General features: G+C 36.3%; 2 protein-coding genes across 25 annotated transcripts in view; both read left to right on the forward strand.

Annotated features, from left to right (window-relative positions):
- Nucleotides 1–21,984, forward strand: part of CR1L (complement C3b/C4b receptor 1 like) — a gene marked incomplete at its 5' end in the record, with an annotated part of 178,044 nt that overhangs the window by 126,271 nt on the left and 29,789 nt on the right. The gene's annotated exons all lie outside the window — the stretch shown is intronic.
- Nucleotides 1–21,984, forward strand: part of LOC309850286 (membrane cofactor protein-like) — a 34,586-nt gene that overhangs the window by 7,194 nt on the left and 5,408 nt on the right. For 7 of the 24 annotated variants that reach the window (XM_082704028.1, XM_082704027.1, XM_082704010.1 and 4 more), the window contains exons 2-7: nt 1,914–2,093; nt 2,543–2,642; nt 7,403–7,488; nt 8,372–8,569; nt 14,232–14,414; nt 17,106–17,153. The exons of 1 other annotated variant lie outside the window; for it this stretch is intronic. In XM_082704028.1, the coding sequence (XP_082560154.1) occupies nt 1,914–2,093; nt 2,543–2,642; nt 7,403–7,488; nt 8,372–8,569; nt 14,232–14,414; nt 17,106–17,153 (795 nt within the window). The remainder of the gene's footprint in view (nt 1–1,913; nt 2,094–2,542; nt 2,643–7,402; nt 7,489–8,371; nt 8,570–14,231; nt 14,415–17,105; nt 17,154–21,984) is intronic. 16 more of the 24 variants (XM_082704017.1, XM_082704018.1, XM_082704024.1 and 13 more) reach the window with 6 other exon arrangements.

Below are 21,984 nucleotides of genomic sequence, written 5' to 3' on the forward strand. Positions count from 1 at the left end.
TGAGTTGTGAAAACTCTTGTTTGCTGGGCATGTGTGAAAACTGTCTATCTTGTTTGTTGAGCAAGAGGTCACACGCTGGCTTCCTAATGTTATCTGAGAGAGCATGACACTTTCCAGGTGGAACCAAACTCAAGTCCATCTGCCTGATGCAAAGCAAAACCAATCACAGAGACATTAGATATGCAGCAAGGAAAGTTTATTTGAGAAGCAACCAAAGGAGGCAGGAGAGCAAGCCTGCAAACCCCCCCCCCCCCCCGCCGGAAGGGAGAGGGGACAGTGTTTCTGTAATCGTAAGTGTTGAGATTATATATATATTTATGAAAAGAGCAGGGAATTTAACAACTTATTCAAGAGGAAAGATGGAACTTTGTACATTGAGTGTCCTGCATGCATACATCCTGTGTTCCCTGCCAAACTGGGTGGTGTGCTTAAATCGGGGAGAGAGCTTTTCAGGCAGGAGAGAGCAAAAAGGGATCAATGGCTGCAGAAGTTATAGACAGAGTAACTAATATTATTGGGGAATAAATTATTAAAATCAATTTACCAAAAATGGAGTCAACTAATGACTTTTTTTTTTTTGAAGATTTTATTTATTTGACATTGAGAGACTCCGCGCGCGAGAGAACACAAGCAGGGGGAGTAGGAGAGGGAGAAGCAGGCTTCCAGACGAGCAGGGGGCCCAACATAGAACTCGATCCCAGGACCCTGGGATCCTGACGTGAACCAAAGACAGATGCTTAATGACTGAGCCCCCCAGGAGCCCTAACTAGTGACTTTGAAAGTAATTTGACTGATTTTCATAGGCCCAGAAGTGAGTGGGAAATGAGAACTACAATTGACAGGTGTAAACACAAGAGTCTGTCTTTGAGGTAGCAAAGAAAATTTAAAACTCGGTTGGGTGGCCATAGGAAACATAGTGGGTAGGTCAGGTTTCATTGCAATACCAGTTTAGGTCGGAGAACATGATTTTCTGAAGGTAGTGTTTTAGGCAGGACTGTGGGTTTGTGCTGGGGTCAGAGAGTTATTTTAATTTTTGCAAGGCTAGGGAGCATTGTAGGATTTTTGCATGTGTAGAGGCAAACAGTTGGATTGCTCTATAGTAGAGCACTTTCAATTTCCTGAAATTCCCCTGGAACATCAGGGAATTTTCTGCATGCAGACTGTGGGATTATATAATGGTATCTATTGTTCAAGTATTGTAATGCCCCAAAAAGCAACATTATTTTCCCATAATGATATTGTCAATGATGTATTTCCATCAATGATATTGACTGAAATCAATGCAATTTACCTGTCCAAGTCTTTCCTTGAAGTTGCAAGCCATCATCAGACTCCAGAGTTCCAAGATAGTTCTAGCATTTCTGAAGCACCCACTGGATATACAGTGCCATAGAAAAAAGACCTACAATCCCTGACCTCTGGGAAGTTGCTTTCTACGAGGAGACTGAGCCTGAGGTGACGAGTTATCATTACTTTGTTTCAGACAGTGGAAGAGTCACTGGAGCAGGGTGCTGTGTACTACAGAAGGCTTCTTAGGGGAGAGGCGAGTTTTTAAATGAATTTAGAAAAAAGTGGGGAAAGTTGCATACCTATATATATTTTAAGATCATAAACATTGATTTTGTCTCTTCAATTTATTGTTGCATGAACATTCAGCTTATTTCCCATCAAATAAAATGCTGATAGCCTGTTACTTAAAGCAAGCAGGGCACATCCTCCACTCCTCCGCCACCTGGGTAAAAGCATGTAAGTATCATTAAAAGCCTGCCAAGGATCTTTCCATTTATTCAGTGTTACCTACACCCCGTCAGATCACAGTCCTTGGCTGGTGCATGAGATAAATACGTGTATTTTTTAAAATGCATAAAAAAAATACCGAAAATATTTTCATGTTCTTAATCTCTTATCCCTAGATGCCTGTGGTGAGCCACCAAAATATGAATATATGATCCTCAGCAGTCCCCTTAAAAATTATTATGAAGTTGGGGAAGCTATAAAGTATCAGTGTCTCCCAGGATACATACCTCTGAGCTCTGTTGTGACTTACTGTGAGCAAAATCACTCATGGTATCCTATTGAAGAAGCTTGTTACAGTAAGTAAACAACGACAACAACAACAACAAAAAAAACAAAATTGTATTTTGCTTTCTCTAGAGATTTTTACAAATTTGGGGGTCCATTTTCCACTACTACTTTTTACATTTCTTTTTTTTTCTTTAATTTTTTTTTTTAATTTTTAAATTTAAAATTTTTAAAAAATTTTAATTTTTTTTTCTTTAATTTTTTTCCCACCACAGCAAGATTTTCTCATGTGAAAATTGGTTTCAGGGAGCAGTATTTTTCCAGTATTTAAGAAATTGCCAGGGGATCTTTTTCTTGGCAATTGTTTATCAGGTTTAATGTGAATTTTAAGTTTGTATACCGGTTAGTTACAGAAAATGATATTGCATTAACTGCAGAGAGTAGTACAGAATTTTGACTTTGATTTAAATCTGTTTTGAAATTGGTGTTTAAAAAAACAAATTTTAAAATTTTATTTTAGAGAAAGAATGTACAACTCCAAGACTTGAAAATGGCGAAGTGTATGCCCCAAATTATTCCTTTCAATTTGAAAATGCAGCTTACTTTTATTGTAATGAGGGGTAAGTTGCTCCTTAGAGGAAATGAGGTAAATGTTACTAACTCCATTTTTGTTTTGCTCCTCAAGTATTTCCGTAAATGTTGCACTTTCAGCCAAACAACCCTTGGGTTTTTTAAAGAGACTGAAAAGATACATAATTAATTCAAAGAAATCAATTCTGAAGGAAAGCAAAATTGTCTCATATTTATATACCTATAATAAGTTTATTGTGAGCATCAAAAATGTAGTAGTAATCACGGTGACTTTATCCTTGGCAAAGTGCACCCCATTTAAAATGCCAACTCTCAGATTCGAAAGAGGACTCACAGAAATGTTGTGTTCTTGAAGTCGCCAGCTAGTAGGAATGCCTATTATGTAGAAATGCATATTTCTTTGTTCGATTCTGTCAGGTTTTGCTTCATATGTTATGGTGGTATGTTATCAGGTGGCATAAATATTTACAACTGTTAAATCTTCTTACTGTATAAACCCTTTGGTGATGTATAATGTCCTTTGTCTCTTGTATCCTTTTTTGACTTACAGTCTATTTGGTCTGATATTAGTATAGTCAGCCTTACTGTCTTTTGGTTATTATTTGCTAAAATATCTTTTTTCAGTCCATTTACTTTCAACCTGTTTTGTCCTTGGATCTAAAAGTAAGTCTCTTGTAGTAGCATATGTTAAATCATGTATTTTCATCCATTCTACCAATCTCTGTCTCTCAATTAGAGGGATTTAATCCATTTAAATTTGAAGTAATTACTGATAAGGAGTCTGTTACTGCTGTCACTGTGCTGTTTGTTTTCTGTCTGCCTTACAGCTTTGTTCTGGCCCTCATTTCCTGCAGTAGTGTCTTTGTTTATTTGATTTTTTGTATTGAAATGTTTAAGTTCCTTTCTCATTTCCTTTTATGTATATTCTATGGCTATTTTCTATATGGTTATCATAGGGGATTATATTTAATATCCTAAAGTTATAACACTCTAATTTGAATTTGTACCAGTTTAATGTCATAACATACAAAAACTCTGATCCTTTAGAACTCCACTCCCACCCCCTTTGATTGTTTATTATACAAAATTACATCTTTCTACATCGTGTGCTCCAAAACATAAACTAATCTTACTTTTAAATTAGTCCTTTAAATTATGTAGAAAACAAGATTTGGAGTTAAAAACCAAAGTTACAGTAACACTGTGCTTTACATTTCTTTTTTTTCCCCCTTTAATGTATTAGACTCTTAGGTTATAAAGAAAACAAAAATTGCACTTATACAATAAGATAAGCTGTTAAAATGACCAATATATTTACATTTAATGAGATATTTATTTCTCCATATGACTCAAAGATACTTTCAGAGTTCTTTCATTTCATCTTGCAGGACTCCCTTGAGCATTTCTTACTTCTTTTTTTTTTTAACTGTAATTTTTTTCAATTAAATTGATTTATTTATTTTCAGAAAAATAGTATGTATTCATTATTTTTTTCACCACACCCAGTGCTCCATGCAATCCGTGCCCTCTATAATACCCACCACCTTCTTGCAGGGGACATCTAGTGGTCACTGAGTCCCCTCAGCTTCTGTTATAAAATCTTAGTTTCCTCTTCACTTTTGAAAGGTAGTTTTCCTGGATTGATGTTTATTGGTTGACAGTTTTTTCCTTCTAGCACTTTTTGGCGTATACTGTCCCACTATCTTCTAGCCTTCAAAGCTTCTGATTAAAAATCTGCTGATAATATTATTGAGGCTCCCTTGTATAATGACTCACTTCTCTCTTTCTGCCTTTGAGACTCTCTTTTTGTGTTTGTCTTTTGAAAGTTTATTAACTGTCTTAGTTACTCTTTGAGTTCATTTTTCCTGGAGGTTGTTGAGCTGCTTGGATGTTTATATTCATGTCTTTCTTCACATTTGGGACGTCAGCCATGAGATATTCTCTCCGCCCCGTCTTTCTTATCCTTCTGGGACTCCCATAATGTATATGTTGGTCTATTTAATGGTGTCCCACAAGTCCCTTTGGTTCTGCTCACTTTTCTTCACTCTTTTTTCTTTCTTTTCCTCAGACTCAGTAATTTCTGTTGTTCTAGCTTCATGTTCACTTATTTCTTCTGGTGCTCAAATCTGCTTTCAGTGCCTCTAGTGAATTCTTAATATCCCAGTTATTTTACTTCTATGCTCCAGAATTTCTTTTAAGGTTTTCTGTCACCTTATTGACATGCCCATTTCATTCATATATCATTTAATTGACTTTCTCCTGTTCTTCCTTTGAGAAGTTCTTTGAGCATGTTTAAGATAGTTATTTTGAAGTTATTTTGAAGTCTCTGTCTAGTAGATCTGCCATCAGGTCTTTTTCAGAAACAGTTTCTGTTGATTTATTTTTTTTCTTCAATGGGCCAAGCTTTCCAGTTTCACTGTGTATCTTGTAATTTTGTGTGTGTGTGGAATACTGGACATTTGAATTCCTCCCTTTCGCTAGGGCCAATGTTTTCTGTTACTGTTCATATTTTTGTGGTTATGGTAGGGTATCTGTGCTGAGGATCAGGCTGACCTTTATTTACTGTCAATTTAAAATCAATTTAATTTATGTATACTCTATTATTAGTTTTAGGGATAGAATTTAGTGATACATCATTTGCATTGAACTCCTAGTGCTAACTATACCAAGTGCCCTCCTTCATGCCCATCATCCAGTAACCCCACCCCTCCCCCACCTCCCCTCCAGCAACCCTCCATTTGTTTTCTATAGTTAAGAGTATCTTACGGTTTGTCCCCCTCTCTGATTGAATCTTATTTTATTTTTCTTTCCCTTCTCCTATGTTCATCTGTTTTGTTTCTTAAATTCCACTTAAGAATGAAATAATAAAATATTTATCTTTCTCTGACTGACTTATTGCACTTAGCATAATACACTCTAGTTCCATCTATGTTGTTACAAATGGCAAGTAATATTCCATTATCTCTATCTCTATCTATCTATCTATATCTGTTTCACATCTTCTTTATCCATTCATCTGTCGATGGACATCCGGGCTCATCCTATATTTTATGAGCCTGATATTTAAACTAACAGTCTTTCCAGAGACTTTCCTTGGGCACGCACACTCACTTCTTAACTTTCTTCACATATGCAGTTGGTTTTGAATATTCTAGTCTTTAATGTCTAGCTCTCTGGAAAGGGAAAAAAGTGAAAAATGAAGTGGGGAGCAAATAGTCCTGGATCCTTACATCCCCTGGAAGTCACTTTAGATAGTTAGCAAGGGGCTTACAAGAGTTAGGGGTAGGTATGACGACAGTGGCTGCCCACCTCTTTGAATGTTTCACTGTGATTGGAATTCAGAATTCAGTGATAAGAGCACAGGTCCCCAGTATTTGGAGGACAGGGTCCTTTTTGCCCACCCTGGCTCCCCAGAACTGCTTCTAAGCTGCTCCAGGAACTCATACAGAGCTGTCTGCTGTGGGTGGGAGACACTGCGCTAAGGTGATAGTGACTGAAATCAATGCAATTTACCTGTCCAAGTCTTTCCTTGGAAGTTGCAAGCCATCATCAGACTCCTGAGCTCCAAAATAGTTCATTAGGCAGATTCTGCCATTGCAGATGTTGTCTGGCTAAGAAGACAGACTGTTAGTGCTTCCTACTTTGTGTTTTCCCAGAATCCTTCCCTAAATACCATAACGTAGAGAAAAGGCAACTGGATCCTATATAAACCATTTAACCAACTATTTGTTTTAATTTGATCAAGTAAAAATATTGGAACATCTAGTTAGTAGTTACATAGAGCAAGCCTGCTAGGCAGACAAGTTTAAGGTATAGTCTCTTCTCAAAAAATCTGTAGCCTTGTTGAGTAACACAATGTATAGAGACATGTCAAAACAAAATAATAAATGAGAAGTAGCAAATAAATAGAATTATTCATGCTTATTACGGTAAGAGTCCAGCAGGAGAAGAGAATACCATGAATTTAAATCACAAGAGAATATTTCATTGAGTTATATTCCTGAGCTAGCCCCAGAAAAGATTCTTACCTAAAGAATATTAACAAGAGCTAAAAATTACCCTAAGCACTCAGTATGTACCAGATGCTAACTCATCTAATCCTGGAAACTATCCCATGAAGTATGCACTGTTCCCCTTTTCATAGATGAGGAAGCTGAGGAAGGGGAGCATTAAGGGACTTGCCTGAGCTCAGACAGAAAGTGAGTCAAAAAGCTGAGACTCAGAGCCAGATAGGCAAGCTCTAGGGCCTACTCTCTCTATTCAGTTGTTGTTTTCACTGAGAAGAGTGGTGTGAACATAGATGTAGAAATGAATGTGTAATGTGATTGCTGGAGATAGCAAAGAGGCCAGACTGACAGGTACAGAAGATTTATTTAGACATCTCTGCTTTTTATCAATGAGGGTTCAAATGTAGAAATTTTACTTATTTATTTATTTAGAATTTTTCATTTATTTGACAGAGAGGGAGCACAAACAGGGGGAGTGGCAAGCAGAGGGAGAGGGAGAAGCAGGCTTCTTGTTCGGCAGGGAGCCTGATGTGGGGCTCCACCCCAGGGGCCCTGGGATCATGACCCAAGTTCAAGGCAGATGCTTAGCCATCTAAGCCACCCAGGTACCCCTAGAAACTCTATTCAATTAATTGCAGATATGGTTAGCACTTTCACTATATGTTATTTGAGAAACTTCTTCCTCAAACTACTGTTGTGTAGAAAAGCAACAGTATTAAAATTTTCATTTTTATGTGTATCTTGTTAACTAATAGAGAAAACAGTAGTTTTTCTTTTCTCAGTTTTTACTTATCTGGAAAACAAGCTATAATTTGTCACCGTCGTGGAGATGATGTGTATTGGGGTGATGAATTTCCAACATGTCATAGTAAGTAAATTTTCATTTTAGAGTTTAGATAAGCAAGCCTCAATCTTTTGGGCCTCAGATCCCCTTTATGCTTTTAAATTGACAAAGATCCCAAAGAACTTTTCTTTATGTGGGCTGTGCTTATTGATATTCATTATATTGGAATAAAAAATGAAAAGTTTTAAAAATAATTATTCATTCATGTTTAGTCATAGTAAGCCCAATACATTAAGGTACACAGTATTTTTTATGAAAAATAAATTTTCTGACACAGATACTGAAAATACTGTGATTGTTTTACATTTTTGCGAATCTCTTTAATATTTGGCTTAAAGAAGGACATCTGGATTCAGTATGTTGTGAAAGCACACAATTTGTAGCCTTGGAAAATTTCACTGTATGTTCATAAGGATGAAAGGGAAGAAAGACAATATCTTGGCATTATTGTGAATCACTCATTTGAATTGATTCACTCATGTGAATCACTCATTCAGCGTGCGTGCGTGTGTGTGTGTGTGTGTGTGTATAATTTGCAAATGGATATATTTAAAGAATTTCTCAGCTAGCAGTGAATTTTATTTTCAATCACAAGCATGTCTTCTCATTAAAATTTCAGTAGAATTTATGGTGACCAGAACAAAACTTAGCATGGCCTTATAAAGTAATAATAAGTATTTCATATAGCTATTTAAGAAAATGAGTTTTGTGTTTTGAAAGTTTATTTGTGCATGGTTTGAATTTGGGATCATTCATTTTCTCGTAGAAGCCTAAATAGGTACTAGATTCACAGCTAGCTTGTAGAAATGGTTAATGAATTTACTGCAGGTAGTTCATAGGACTTTATATTGCTTTCTTAACACTTTTCCTTTTGCCCTTTATTTCCTCTTTTTATTTCCTTTTTAAGAGATTTACTGTAATCCACCTAAAAAAATAAAAAATGGAAAATACAGCAATAGTCACAGAACTCTATTTGAATATAATGAATTAATTACTTTTACTTGTAATCCTTCAAATGGACCAGATGAATTTTCACTTGTTGGAGACAGCAAACTTATTTGTATTGACGATAACAAGTGGAGTAATAGCCCTCCTCAGTGTAAAGGTAGTGATATTTCCATTTATTTCCTTCTTCATTTGTAAATCTTGAACTTGGAATTTTGTAAATAGTTTTATCTGTAAGTGAACAAAATTAGTGTGTATGTGCTTCCTCTTCCTGTTAAATTGACTTCCCTTGTAGGTTAATACAGGTTCAAGTGAAATCAGTTCTAGTTGCAGAGTTCCCTGCTCCTCATCCCATCTCTTCTCAGCATTCTAGTTCATATATGGTGATCTACCGTGTATATGCATGAATTATGAATTTTTTTCTGGAAAGAACCCAAAAATTCAACACCTACTGGGTTAAAAATAAGAAAGTATTTTTTTTATATTACAAGGTATCTGAGAGTTCTGGCTACAGAATAAATTGTAAAAGACGAACCCTCTAACCACCAAGATTGAATAGCTCTGAACAAAACATTAAAAAAAACAATATTAACAATGGAGAGTGATCAAAAACAGAGAGGCACTAGAAGGGATTTGACTCTTAGAAGACAGGGAGCACTGAATAGCAGCAAAATATTTACTATCCTTTCCCTCTTTTTAAGATTTTATTTATTTATTACAGAGAGAGAGAGAGAAAGATCATGGGTGGGATGGGGAGAGGGAGAAGCAAGCTTCCCACTGAGCAGGGAGCCTGATATGGGGCTCCATCTCAGGACCCCAAGATCATGACCTGAGCCCAGGCACCCCCGAATATTTACTCTTTTCAAGTGCATATAGAACATTCTCTAAAATGGGCATGATAATTTTTAACAAACTTCAAATAATTGAAATTATTCAGAATATATTAACTGATTACAATGGAATGAATGTAGAAATAAAACAGATGACCTAGAAAATCTTCAAATATTTGATAATTATGCAAGACACTTCTGACCAACCCCTGAGTCAAAGAAGAATTCATGAGAGAATTTAGAGAGAATTTTGAATTGAATAAAAATGAAAACATGGCATATCAAAATAGCAAATTTGACACATCAAAAACATTGCTTAGAAGAAAATTTATTTAATGAAATAGTTATGTTAGAAAAACAGAAGTCTCAATAATCTATTCTTCTTTTTATTTATCTATTTATTTTTTAAAGATTTTATTCATCCACTTGGCAGACAGAGACCACAAGTAGGCAGAGAGGCAGGCAGAGAGAGAGGAGGAAGCAGGCTCCCTGCCGAGCAGAGAGCCTGATGCGGGGCTTGATCCCAGGACCCTGGGATCATGACCTGAGCTGAAGGCAGAGGCTTAACCCACTGAGCCACCCGGGGGCCGGCCCCAATACTCTATTCTTAAAAAGAAGAGCAGACTAAACTCAAATCAAGGAGACAGACGAGATAATATCTGTAGAAGTAAATTAATGAAACCAACTCCTGGTTCTTGGAGAAAAATCAGTAAAATAGATAAAGTTATAGCCAGACTGAAAGAAAAAAAAAGGAATATACCAATATCAGGAATGAAAAAGAGGACAACACTAAATATCCTATAGACATTTAAGGGATAATAGGGAATAATAGGGGAATATTATGAAAGCAGCTTTTGTGTTTATAAATATGATAACTTACATTATGAAAGCAACTTTTATGCTTATAAATATGATAACTTATATATGAAATTGACAAATTCCTTGGATGACACAAAATACCAACCAAGGCTCGCCCAGAGATATACATAACCTGATAAGTCATCTTCTTTTTGCCCATTGGGGCTATGCCCAGGTATATAAACAACAGGCATATAAACAATTCAATGGAAAAACAATAATGTTTTTAACAAATGATATAGCAAAATTAGACATCCATACACAAAAACAGAACAAAACAAAACAACAATAAGAAAAACAAAAAAAACCTTGACCAAAGTTAGCAACACAAGCCAAAGTTTATTCAAAATGGATCATAGAGGTTCAATAATTCCACTGCTGGGCATTTACCTAAAGAAAACAAAAACATTAATTTGAAAAGATATGCACTCCTATTTATTGCAGCATTATTTATAATAGTTAAGATACAGAAGCAATTTAAATGGCCGTGAATAGATGAATGTCTAAAGAAGCTATGAAACACATGCACACACACACACACACACACACGAGCATTACACAGCCATAAAAAAGGATGAGGTTTTTGCCATTTGCAAAAACACAGATAGACCTAGAGGGTACTATGCTAAGTGGAATAAGTTAGACTGAGACAGAAAAATACCATATGATTCCACTCATACATGGAATCTAAAAAAAACAAAAATGAAAGCAGACCTATAAATAGAACAAACTGATGGTTGCCAGAGGAAAAAAAGGTGGGAGATGAAAAAAAAATCAGTGAAGGAGAGTGGAGAGATACAGACTTCCTACTAGAAAATAAATAAATCATGGAAATAAAAATATAGCATAGGAAATGTAGTCAATAATATTGTATGGTGACAGGTGTTAGCTACACTTGTGAGACTAGCGTAACATGTAGAGATAGTAAATCACTATGTTATACACCTGAAACTAACATGTGTCAACTATACTCAAATTTTAAAAATTCTTAAAAATTAATAAATTGGGGCACTTGGGTGGCTTAGTCGGTTAAGTGTCTGCCATCAGCCCAGGTCATGATCCCAGGGTCCTGGGACTGAGTCCCACATAGGTTTCACTGCTCAGCGGGGAGCCTGCTTCTCCCTTTCCCTCTGCCACTCTCCCCTGCTTGTGCTCACTTGCTCCCTAATAAATAAAATCTTTTTAAAAATTAATAAAATTTAGGGGGAAAATTGGACCACAGATTTACATGGAAAACGTAAAACTGTAAGACTTTTGCAAGAAAACAAACAATATTTGTGACCTAGTCAAAGATTTTTTAAATACCATCTATAAAGTGTGATCTTCTAAAGAAAAAAAAAAATTGGATGTTCCAAACTCAAAACTTCTGATCTACAAAAGAAGTGTTAAAAGAATGGGAAAAAATGAACATAGACTAGGAGAAAATATTTGCAAAGCACATACCTAATAATGGACTTCTAACTATGATACATAAAGAATTCTCACAGCTCAATAGATAGAAAACAAAGCAATTTAAAAAAAATAAAAATAAATATTTGAATAGACCCATTTCAGTAAACATGATATATGGGTGGCAAAAAAATACATGAAAAGTTTCTCAATATAATTAGAAGTTATAGAAATGTAATTTAAAAACACAAATAGATACCACTAAACACCTATTAGAATGACTGAAATTAAAAACAGATGACTAGGGCGCCTGGGTGGCTCAGTGGGTTAAGCTGCTTCCTTGGCTCAGGTCATGATCTCAGGGTCCTGGGATCGGAGTCCCGCATCGGGCTCTCTGCTCAGCAGGGAGCCTGCTTCCTCCTCTCTCTGCCTGCCTCTCTGCCTACTTGTAATCTCTCTCTGTCAAATAAATCAATAAAATCTTTAAAACAAAACAAAACAAAAAAATCAGATGACTAATAACAAATACCAGCAATGGGATAGAGCAATTGGAACTTTCGTACATTGCTCGTAGGAATACAAAGTGGTATGACCACTTGGAACCCATTTTTTCATTTATTGTACAGTTAAATGTACCATATAGTTCATCAATCCAAGTAAAATGAAAACATGTGTATATAGGAACCTTTATAAGAATGTTCAGCTGCCTTAGTTATAATCACCCCAGATAGGGAACAACCCACTTGTCCTTCAACTGGTGAAATGGATTAGCAGCTGTGGTAGATCCAGATGGCGGAATGCAACTCAGCAATTAAAAGGAGTGAGCTCCAATCCATGCAGCAGCACGAATGACTCTCAGATGTATTATGCTGAGTGAAATAAGCCAGAGTCAGAGGCTGTGATCCCATTACGACATTCTGGAAAAGCAACTGTACAGAGATAGAAAACAGATCAGTGTTTGGCTGATGGTAAAGGTGATTGTGTGTGTGGGGGGGTGTAGGGTCAATTACAGAGGGGCATGAGGATGTATTGGGGGTAATGGAACTTGTCTGTGTCTTTATTGTGGTAATGACATGATTATTTGCATTTGTCAGCCCTAATACAGCTGTATTCTTAAAAGAATGAGTTTTACTGTGTGGAAATTGTGTCTAGCTGATATAAAGAAAGCCATTATTGCCACTAACAACCATCTAGCACAACAGTGCAAAAATCGGTGAACCTGAAGTCAGGAGAATATGATTTGAAAAGAAATACTAGAAAGAGAGAGAGACTTACAGACCTGTGGAAGAGTAGCAAGAAGTCAAACATACAGGCTGTTGGAGCTTCAAAAAGAGGTGAAAGAACAGGGTAGACACCAATTTGAATAAACATGGGCCAAATATTAATCACATTTGTCCCAAAACAACAACCTCACAGAACCAAGAAAGTCAGTGACCCCAGCAGGACAAATACATTGTTTTCATTTACCAAGAACCCCTCAGGGTCAAGTGACTGAAAACAAAAGGTGTACAAGGAAAAGCAGTCAGGGAGAGGGGAGAAGAAACACATGTCACACTGTCCTCCCCACCCCCTACCATCGTCTGGAGTAAGACTGACAGCTGACTTGTCCTGAGGAACGCTGGAGACTGGAAGACAGTATCTGCTAGGCTGCTGGAAAAACCCCACAGCACTTCATCTAGAATTCTCCGTCAAGGGGAAATCTTTCAAATCAGAAGGTGAGGAAATGACACCTTTGGAGCTAAACCCAAGCCAGGAGAATCACAAGCCGACCTGCGCTATAGGAATTGCTACTGGAATTTCCTGGGCTAAAGGGAAAGGACAGCTGCTGGAAAGTCAGAATCCCTGGGAACAGAGGAAGAGCAGTCCTCTGGTTGAAAAGGCTGTCCACTCTCCGGCCCTTATCTACTGCTCGGATTTAATATCATAACATGTTCTGTCATACTCACTGCTCAGCCCTGTGGTTTTGTTTCCAAATTCTCCCAAGCCCATGAGTCGATTCTGAAATCAATCTGTGAGGTCATGACCCGTGTGTACTTCTTAAGAGGGAGAGTAGAATGGAAACTAGCAGAGTCCTCTGTTATGAGGCTAACTTGTATTTCAGGCCTGTGTGCTCATATACTGGTTTACAGCAAGAAATGTGTTGTTTGATCTCTGGATTGCCGGCCAAGATGTTTGGAAAACACTGCCCTAACTCCACTGGCCTTTCCATTTCTTGAACATTCCATTTGTGTATGTTATTGCTACCTGAGAACTTCCTTTTTGCCTCTCTTTGCATGGCTGCCTGGTTTTCAACTTTTAACTTTGAGCTCAAGTATTGCCTTCTCAGAAGGTGTTTCCCACCTTTCTAGAAAACCAGGCTACTGAGATCAGTGTCAACATGACCTTGAAAAAAACCCGTACGGCAAAGAACATTAAAAGTTGCTCTTGAACTTACCCCAGATTTGTATGTGGTGGGCAGGCCTTTCTCAAACCTTATCAGTAATGGGAAAAAAGTGTAGGAAAGCCAATATACTGTAATGCTAGTCTTTTGGGGGTGGAAAAAAGTTACTGGATTTCTCTAAATCTGTTTCCCAAGAGTTAAAATATATATATGCATACAGGTTTGTTTGGTGGTTTATTTTTTCTTTTAATTAACATCTGGGCTTTCATACCTTGTATGTTTCTCCCTGCTGGAAATTATTACCTTGTGCTATTTTTTCTGCTCCTGCGTTCAAGCAGCTTTCCATTAATTTCTCCATTTTTCAGTGGTCAAATGTGAATATCCAGTAGTTGAACATGGAAGAATGGTATCAGGAATCAAAAACAAATATTCCTACCAAGATACAGTTCTATTTGAATGCTTCCCAGGCTTCTATCTGAATGGCAGCAACCCAGTGTTCTGTGGTGGGAGTAGTACTTGGGAGCCTGAGATGCCAAAATGTATCAGAGGTACAAATGTCTTTTTCCATCTTTTTGTGTTAGCTTTTATTATTTCTTTGGCATCATTCAATATCAATGATATTGAATCATTGAAAAGAAGAAATTTTAGTATTTAACTCTATCTTGTGTTTATTCCCATGATGGAGGCATGAGATGATTTCTGTGTTGTGATTTTGTATGTTTTCAGAAGGTTTTAACACATCATGTACATCACACGGGTATATAAGTTTCTCTTGGGTAGTATTTTTAAGAATGTATAGGGACCACTTTTAAAATCAATTGAAGCATGAGAATTTTTACATGAATAAGTCAAGAATGAAAGGTATAATTCATATAAATGAAAGCGGTAATGCCCAAGTAGTTGATTCTACGTTATTTGGTTTTTCAGTATCAGTTTCTCCCAATGTAAAACCTCCAATTTTGAGTCATTCAGATTAGTCCTTCCTGCGTATATTAACAAAAAATCCTTTACTGTTGTTTGATTTACACTCATTCATCATTGTTAGTAATGAAAGGATGAAGGACATGTTTATAGCCATTTTGGTTGTTATATATAGTTATTCTAAAACTATCTGGCATAGTTTGCAGATTTAAAAATGTATGTAAACTTGGGCAAGTTACATAGAGTGTAAATGGGATACATTTAGCACTTAGCACAGTGCCTGGCATATAGGAAGCTTCTAAGGGTAGCTCATATGACTTATATAGCATCACTCAGATTAAAACTAGTGAAGAGGAAGGTCTATGGCTTCTATTTTATTTTTAAGATTTCGTTAGTTAGTTATTTGACAGACAGATGACAAGTAGGCAGAGAAGCAGGCAGAGAGAGAGAGAGAGAGAGATGGAAGCAGGATCCCAGGTGAGCAGAGAGCTTGATGTGGGGCTCGATCCCAGGAGTCTGGGATCATGACCTGAGCTGAGGCAGAGGCTTTAACCCACTGAGCCACCCAGGTACCTCTAGGGCTTCTATTTTTTAACATGTCATTGACTTTGCTGTTTTATTCCTTTTAAAGGTGATCTGTTGGCTCCTTTAGAGTGTCTTCCTGATCCAGGACTATGTCTCAGTTGCTGGACTGCAACCAGTTTAGTGTTTTGGTTTTGGTTTTGTTTCTATGTAGCACAATTTAAACTGGGAAATTTCTGCTATCTCCAGAAAAAGGCCTGAATGTCTTCCCTCATCCCCAGCACTTGCCACTTCATACAATTATTGTTTTTGTTTTCATTACGCATTTTTATTTGGCAATTGAACCTAAATTTCAAAGCAACCAAAAGGCAGGAAAAATCTTTTATTAAAATGAAATGGAGGATTTGTTGCAGGGACTACTTGTCAGCTACTCTACGTAAGACTTGAAAGCTGATTTTGCTCTAATGGAAGGAAATATCTTCCTGATTTGAGGGCTGCTCTCTCTGGCCTCTCTCTGTCTCAGAAAACACGAGACAGCAGAATAGTGGGAAGAGCATTAGCCTGGGCTAACCTCATCAGGGTCCTAGTTTGGCTCTGCTTATTCAAGTCACCTCATTTCTGTGGACTTTACGATTTCATGGAGGTGTTGAACTCAAACAGATCATGAATACTGGCTTTTAATTTGTATATTTTCTATGGCCGTACTATTTTAAAGATTTGGGAGAATTATGCATATTAATGTGGTAATGAGAATACTATTTATACTTCCTATAAACCTAGTACCTGATAGCCTCCTTGTGTACTTCAGTTGAGTGCTGTGAGGTTTGGAGGGAAGGAAATACTTTTTTGGTGGACTGATAAGATTGCATATGAAATTTATACTCCTTGACCCATTCATGTTTACTCACATGGGCCTTGTGGACATATACACTGTGGTGCAGTGTTTGTTGATATGCTCTTTTGAAGGAGTTGAAGTATAAGCATTTCAGAAAGAGTTTATAAAACACCAATAGAGTTTAGGTTGTTTTTTTTTTTTTTTGAAGATTTTATTTATGTATTTGAGAGAAAGAGAGAAATCACAAGTGGGGGAAGGGTCAGAGAAAGAAGGAAAAGCAGGGTCCCCTCAAAGCAAAGAGCCTGATGTGGGTAAGATCCCAGGACCCTGAGATCATGACCTGAGCCAAAGGCAGACACTTAACTGACTGAGCCACTCAGGTGCCCCTAAAGTTTAGTTTTTGAAAGAATTGTGAGAAAAAGCTTGTGAAGAGAAACTATGAGGATCTTTTAAAAAAATAAAATCAAAACTCCCTGTGGGATTGTTAATCATTTTTTATCATTGGTTATAAAAAGACTATATCAAAAGCATCAGCAACATATAATGGTGTTAAGGCAGATCTAAATGTGCAAATATTTTTTAAAAGGCCCAAGAAATACTAGGCAGATAAAAAGATACAACTTCTTATGTAGTATGATACTACCTGGATGGTATTTTTTTAAAGATATGTGTGTTTATTCTGAGCACATTATTTTTATAATTTACTATCAGTTAACTTCTAGGATTTCCATATAAAACACAAGGTTTTGGTGGGCATTCTTATATATATGCATGCTTATGTACTTGTGCAAATATGTATTAAGTTAAATTCCCAGAAGTAGAATTCCAAAGTTTGGAAAGCAGGTGTGTTTTTCATTTTGAGAAGTAATGGATCTTTTTAAATAAAAAATAAGAAAGTAATATTAAATCCATAATTTTATAATGATAAGGCTGGTGAATTGAATCAAATTTATTTTTCCAGGTTTCAAACCTACTTATCCAACCAAACCTCCAGTTTCAAAGTACCCAGGTACACTAATTCTTTCTCTTGCTTTTGTTGTTAACAACTTGATAAGGTGATGAGTACAAAGTTATGTCTTGTTCTAATTTGCATTTGTAGAATTTATCAATGAAGCTGAACTTTTTTAGTTCTGACATTGATTTATCCACTTTTGCTCATTTTTTAAAAATTAAGTTTCTAAAATATTTCTCTTGTTGATTTGTGAGAGCTCATTTTAAGTTAAAGCCTTTTTCTTATGAAGTGAACATTCTTTCAGGGGTTTTTTGACCTTTTCACTGGACAGTTTCTTTTAAGATTGTTTATTGCATGCTACTAATTATAGATTGATCTTATAAAAGATTTTATCTATTTATATGAGGGAGAGGGAAAGAGAGTGCATGAGGAGAGGGGAGGAGCAGAGGGAGAGGGAGAAGCAGGGAGCTTAGCAGAGAGCCTGACCCAGAGCTCCATCAGACACCCCCCCCCCCCCCCGCCGCCGCCAATCATGACCTCAGCAAAAGGCAGGCGATTAACTGACTGACCCACTCAGGTGCCCCTAGATTGCTTTTTATAACTTTTTGTTGCATGAGTGGTATATGAATATGTTTTTGTAAATTTTCAAACACTATGAAAATAGACATGTAAAGAATTATACTTCTTTCTCTATTACCTGAATTAATCCCGGTTAATAGTTTAGGGCTCTGCTTACTCAAGTCTCCTCATTAGTTTAGGTGCATCAGCATTCCTTAGATGTATAATTATACATACAGTTGAGTATTTTTTCTTTTATCTCCAACAAAATTGATATCATATTGTATATATTTTTCTGAAACTTACAATTTTTCTACATAATGTTTTATATTGGGATTATATTTAGATTCACTGTTATTCTTTTCAGTGATGACTTTGAAGTGTATACTGTATTTATTTATTTAACTGTTCTGTTAGTGGTCTTTTACATATATAGAAATTTTACATCAGTAGGTAGATGGATTAATGGATGTAATGATCTTTTCTCTAGTGGCTATGTATGTTGTGTCTTTCTTATAAAAACTTTATGTCTTCCTCATGCTACAACTTCCTAAACATTTCAACCCTGAGTTCTGATTGCAGTCTTTGCATTTAAGTCATTAGTGCATCTAAAATTCATTACGGTGTCTGGAGTGAGATCCAGTTCCTCTCTTCTCTACCCATACCCACCCAGTGGCAAAGTAACAACATTTGTTGAATAAGTTGTTCTTTCTCCAACTGTTTTCAAGTGCCAATTTTTTTGTCATTAAATTCCTAGGTGTTCCAGTCAGCTTTCTGTTTCCTTGAACTCTGACCACTCTCGTAACAGCATTAAATCACTTTTTTCCATTCTATGATCTGTTTTACTCTCTGGCAGAATACTTCCTTTTCAGAAATGTTTGGACTGTTTTAGTATACATTTCAAGGCATTATTGTATCCACATTGTTTGTAACCATCACTACTACCTGTCTACAAAACCTTTTCATCATCTCAAATTAAAACATTATAGTCTTTAAACAACAACTCTCAGTTCCCTCCACCACCCAGCCCTGGTAAAAATTCCGTTTTCTGTCTTCATGAATTTGATTAGTCTAGGTACTTCTTGAAATGGAATTATTTCTGAATCATTTTATTTAGCATAATGTTTTCAAGGTTCATCCACCTTGTAGCATAGATCAGAACTTTATTCCTTTTTATGGCAGAATAATATAGATTGTTTTGTATATTTTGTTTATTCATTCATCTATTGATAGACATCTGGGTTCTTTCCACATTTTGGCTACTCTGAGTAATGTTTCTCTGCATATTGGCTTCCAAATGTTTGAATCCTGTTTTCAATGGTAGACTTGAAAATAGAAAATTTTTAATTTTGAGTCCCTGTTAGCAGTTTTGGGATGCTGTATACCTAGGAATAGAATCACTGGTTATATGATGATTCTGTGTTTTACTTTTTTGAGGAACAATGGTACTGTCTTCCACAGTGGGTACACATTTTACATTCCCACCAGCAAAGCACAAAAGTTCCAGTTTCTTCACCTCTGCCAACATGTATTATTTTCTGCTTTATTTTTCCATTTCATTTATTTATTTATTTATTTTTATTAGCATATAATGTACTACTAGCCCCAGGGTACAGGTCTATGAATCATCAGCCTTACACACTTCACAGCACTCACCATAGCACATTCCCTCCCCAATGTCCATAACCCAACCACCCTTTCCTTAACCCCCTCCCCCTGACAACCCTCAATTTGTTTTGTGAGACTAAGAGTCTCTTATGGTTTGTCTCCCTCCCAATCCCATCTTGTTTCATTTTTTCCTTCCCTACCCTCCAAACCCCCCATGTTGCCTCTCAAATTTCCTCATACCAGGGAGATCATATGACAATTGTCTTTCTCTGGTAGACTTATTTCACTCAGGATAATACCCTCTAGTTCCATCCATATCATTGCAAATGGTAAGATCTCATTTATTTTGATGGTTGCATAGTATTCCATTGTCTATATTTATACCACGTCTTTTTTATCCATTCATCTGTTGATGGACATCTAGGGTCTTTCCATAGTTTGGCTATTGTGGACATTGCTTCTATTAACATTCAGGTGCACGAGCCTCTTGAGATCACTACATTCGTATCTTTACGGTAAATACCCAGTAGTGCGACTGCTGGGTGGTAGGGTAGCTCTATTTTCAACTTTCTGAGGAGCCTCCATACTGTTTCCCAGAGTGGCTACACCAGCTTGCATTCCCACCAACTATTTTCTGCTTCTTGAAAATAATGATCATACTGTGTGTTAGGTAATATATGAGGTAGAATCTCATCGTGGTTTTTATCTGCATTTCCCTAACAATTAGTAATGTGTTGCACATCTTTTCCTGTGCATATTGGCATTCTGTATCTTTTTTGGAGAAAAGTCTGTTCAAGTCCTTTGTCCATTTTTAATGGATTGTGTTTTGTTTTGTTTTATTTTTGAATTTTAGGATTTCCTTTTATATTTTGGATATTAATCCCTTATTATATGAGTTTCAGATATTTTCTCCCATTCTGTTGGTTGCTTTTTCAGTCTATTGCTAGTGTCCTTTGATGTACAGATTTTTTTATGTTTGTTGTAGTCTAAGTTATCTGTTTTTTTCTTTTGTTGCCTGTGCATTTGGTGTCAAATTCAATAAATCATTGCCAGGTGCAACATCATGAAGCTTGTAGTCTTAGTTTCTTCTGAGGGTTTTATAGTTTTAAATTTTTAGGGTCTTTGATCCATTTTGAGTTAACTTTTGTATTTGGTGAATGGCAAGTGTTAAAAGTCATCCTTTTGTGTATGTAGTTATCCAGTTTTCAAAACCATTTGTGGAAAAGATTGCTCTTTCCCTACTGAAGTTTGTCAGCACCTTTGTGGAGAATTACTTAACAGCATATCCAAAGATTTATTTTGTGGCTTCTGTTCCATTTGTCTGTAGTTCTTTAGAATGTCTTTAGAATGCCAGCACCATTCTGTTTTGGTTATTGTAGCTTTATAGTAAGTTTTGAAATCAGGAAATATGAGTCCTTTCATCTTTTCTTTCTCTTCTCATGATTGCCTTGACTATTCCTAGTCCCTTGAGATTATATATGAATTTTCGGATGGATTTTTCTTTTCCTACAAAGAGCATCATTAGAATTTTGATAGGGGTTGCATTTCATTTGTAGATTGTTTCTTATCATGTTTACATCTTAACTTTAGTAGGTCCCCCAATCCACAAACACAGGGATTGCTTTCCCTTTATTTATGTCTTTTTAAATTCCTTTCTGCTTTAGCTTATAATTTTCAGTGTAACAGGTCTTTTACCTCCTTTGTCATGTTTATTCCAAAGTCTTTTACTCTTTTTGATTCAGTTATAAATGGAATTGTTTTCTTAATTTCCTTTTTAGGTTGCTTATTGTTAGTGTGTAGAAATGCAATTGATTTTTGCTTGTTGATTTTGTATCCTGCAACTTTAATGAATTCATTTATTCATTCCACCAGGTCTGTGTGTATGTGTGTTTAATCTTTAGAGTTTTCTATGTAAAAGATCGTGTCACCTATGAATAGAGATCATTTTATTTCTTCCTAATTTAGATGTTTTTTATTTCTTTTTCAACTAGTTCTGATATGAATTTCCATATCAGAAATATGGAATAGAAATGGCAAACACAGACACCCTGTCCTGTTCCAGATCTTTTTTTCTTTTAAGATTATTTATTTATTTATTTGAGAGAGAGAGAGAGTGAGTGAGAGAAAGCATGAGAGGGGAGAGGGTCAGAGGGAGAAGCAGACTCCCTGCTGAGCAGGGAGCCAGACACGGGACTCGATCCCAGGACTTGATCCTGGAACTCCAGGATCACGACCTGAGCCGAAAGCAGTTGCTTAGCCAACTGAGCCACCCAGAACAGGCACCCCCTGTTCCAGGTCTTAAGGGAAAAACTTTAGTCCCTCACCATTAAATTTGATGTCAGCCATGGGTTTTTGATAAGTGGCTTTTGTTATGTTGAAGAGACTTTCTATTCCAGATCAGCTTCTAAATTGTTTCAAAGTCCTGTATTTTTTTAATTTTAAGTAGAATCATGTTGAATTCAGGATAATTTTGAGGATGTGGCAATGATAAGTTTGCTTCCTATACCACAGAATATTGTCACAGGAAATCTCAGTGGACAGGAAGAATATTGTTGATGACATCAAATATAAATTTATAATTGATGAGCGCACTTTTATTTATAACCATTAAGGTAAATGAAATGAAAAGTGGTTTCATACAAAAGCAAAAAATAAAACCAGTGAATTTATGGACCTTTAAGCTTTTGGCTATCTTTCTTTTTTAACTTATTTCTATTTTTTC

This window comes from Mustela nivalis, assembly GCF_964662115.1.
Source record: "Mustela nivalis genome assembly, chromosome: 16".
NCBI classification, from domain to species: Eukaryota; Metazoa; Chordata; class Mammalia; order Carnivora; family Mustelidae; genus Mustela; species Mustela nivalis.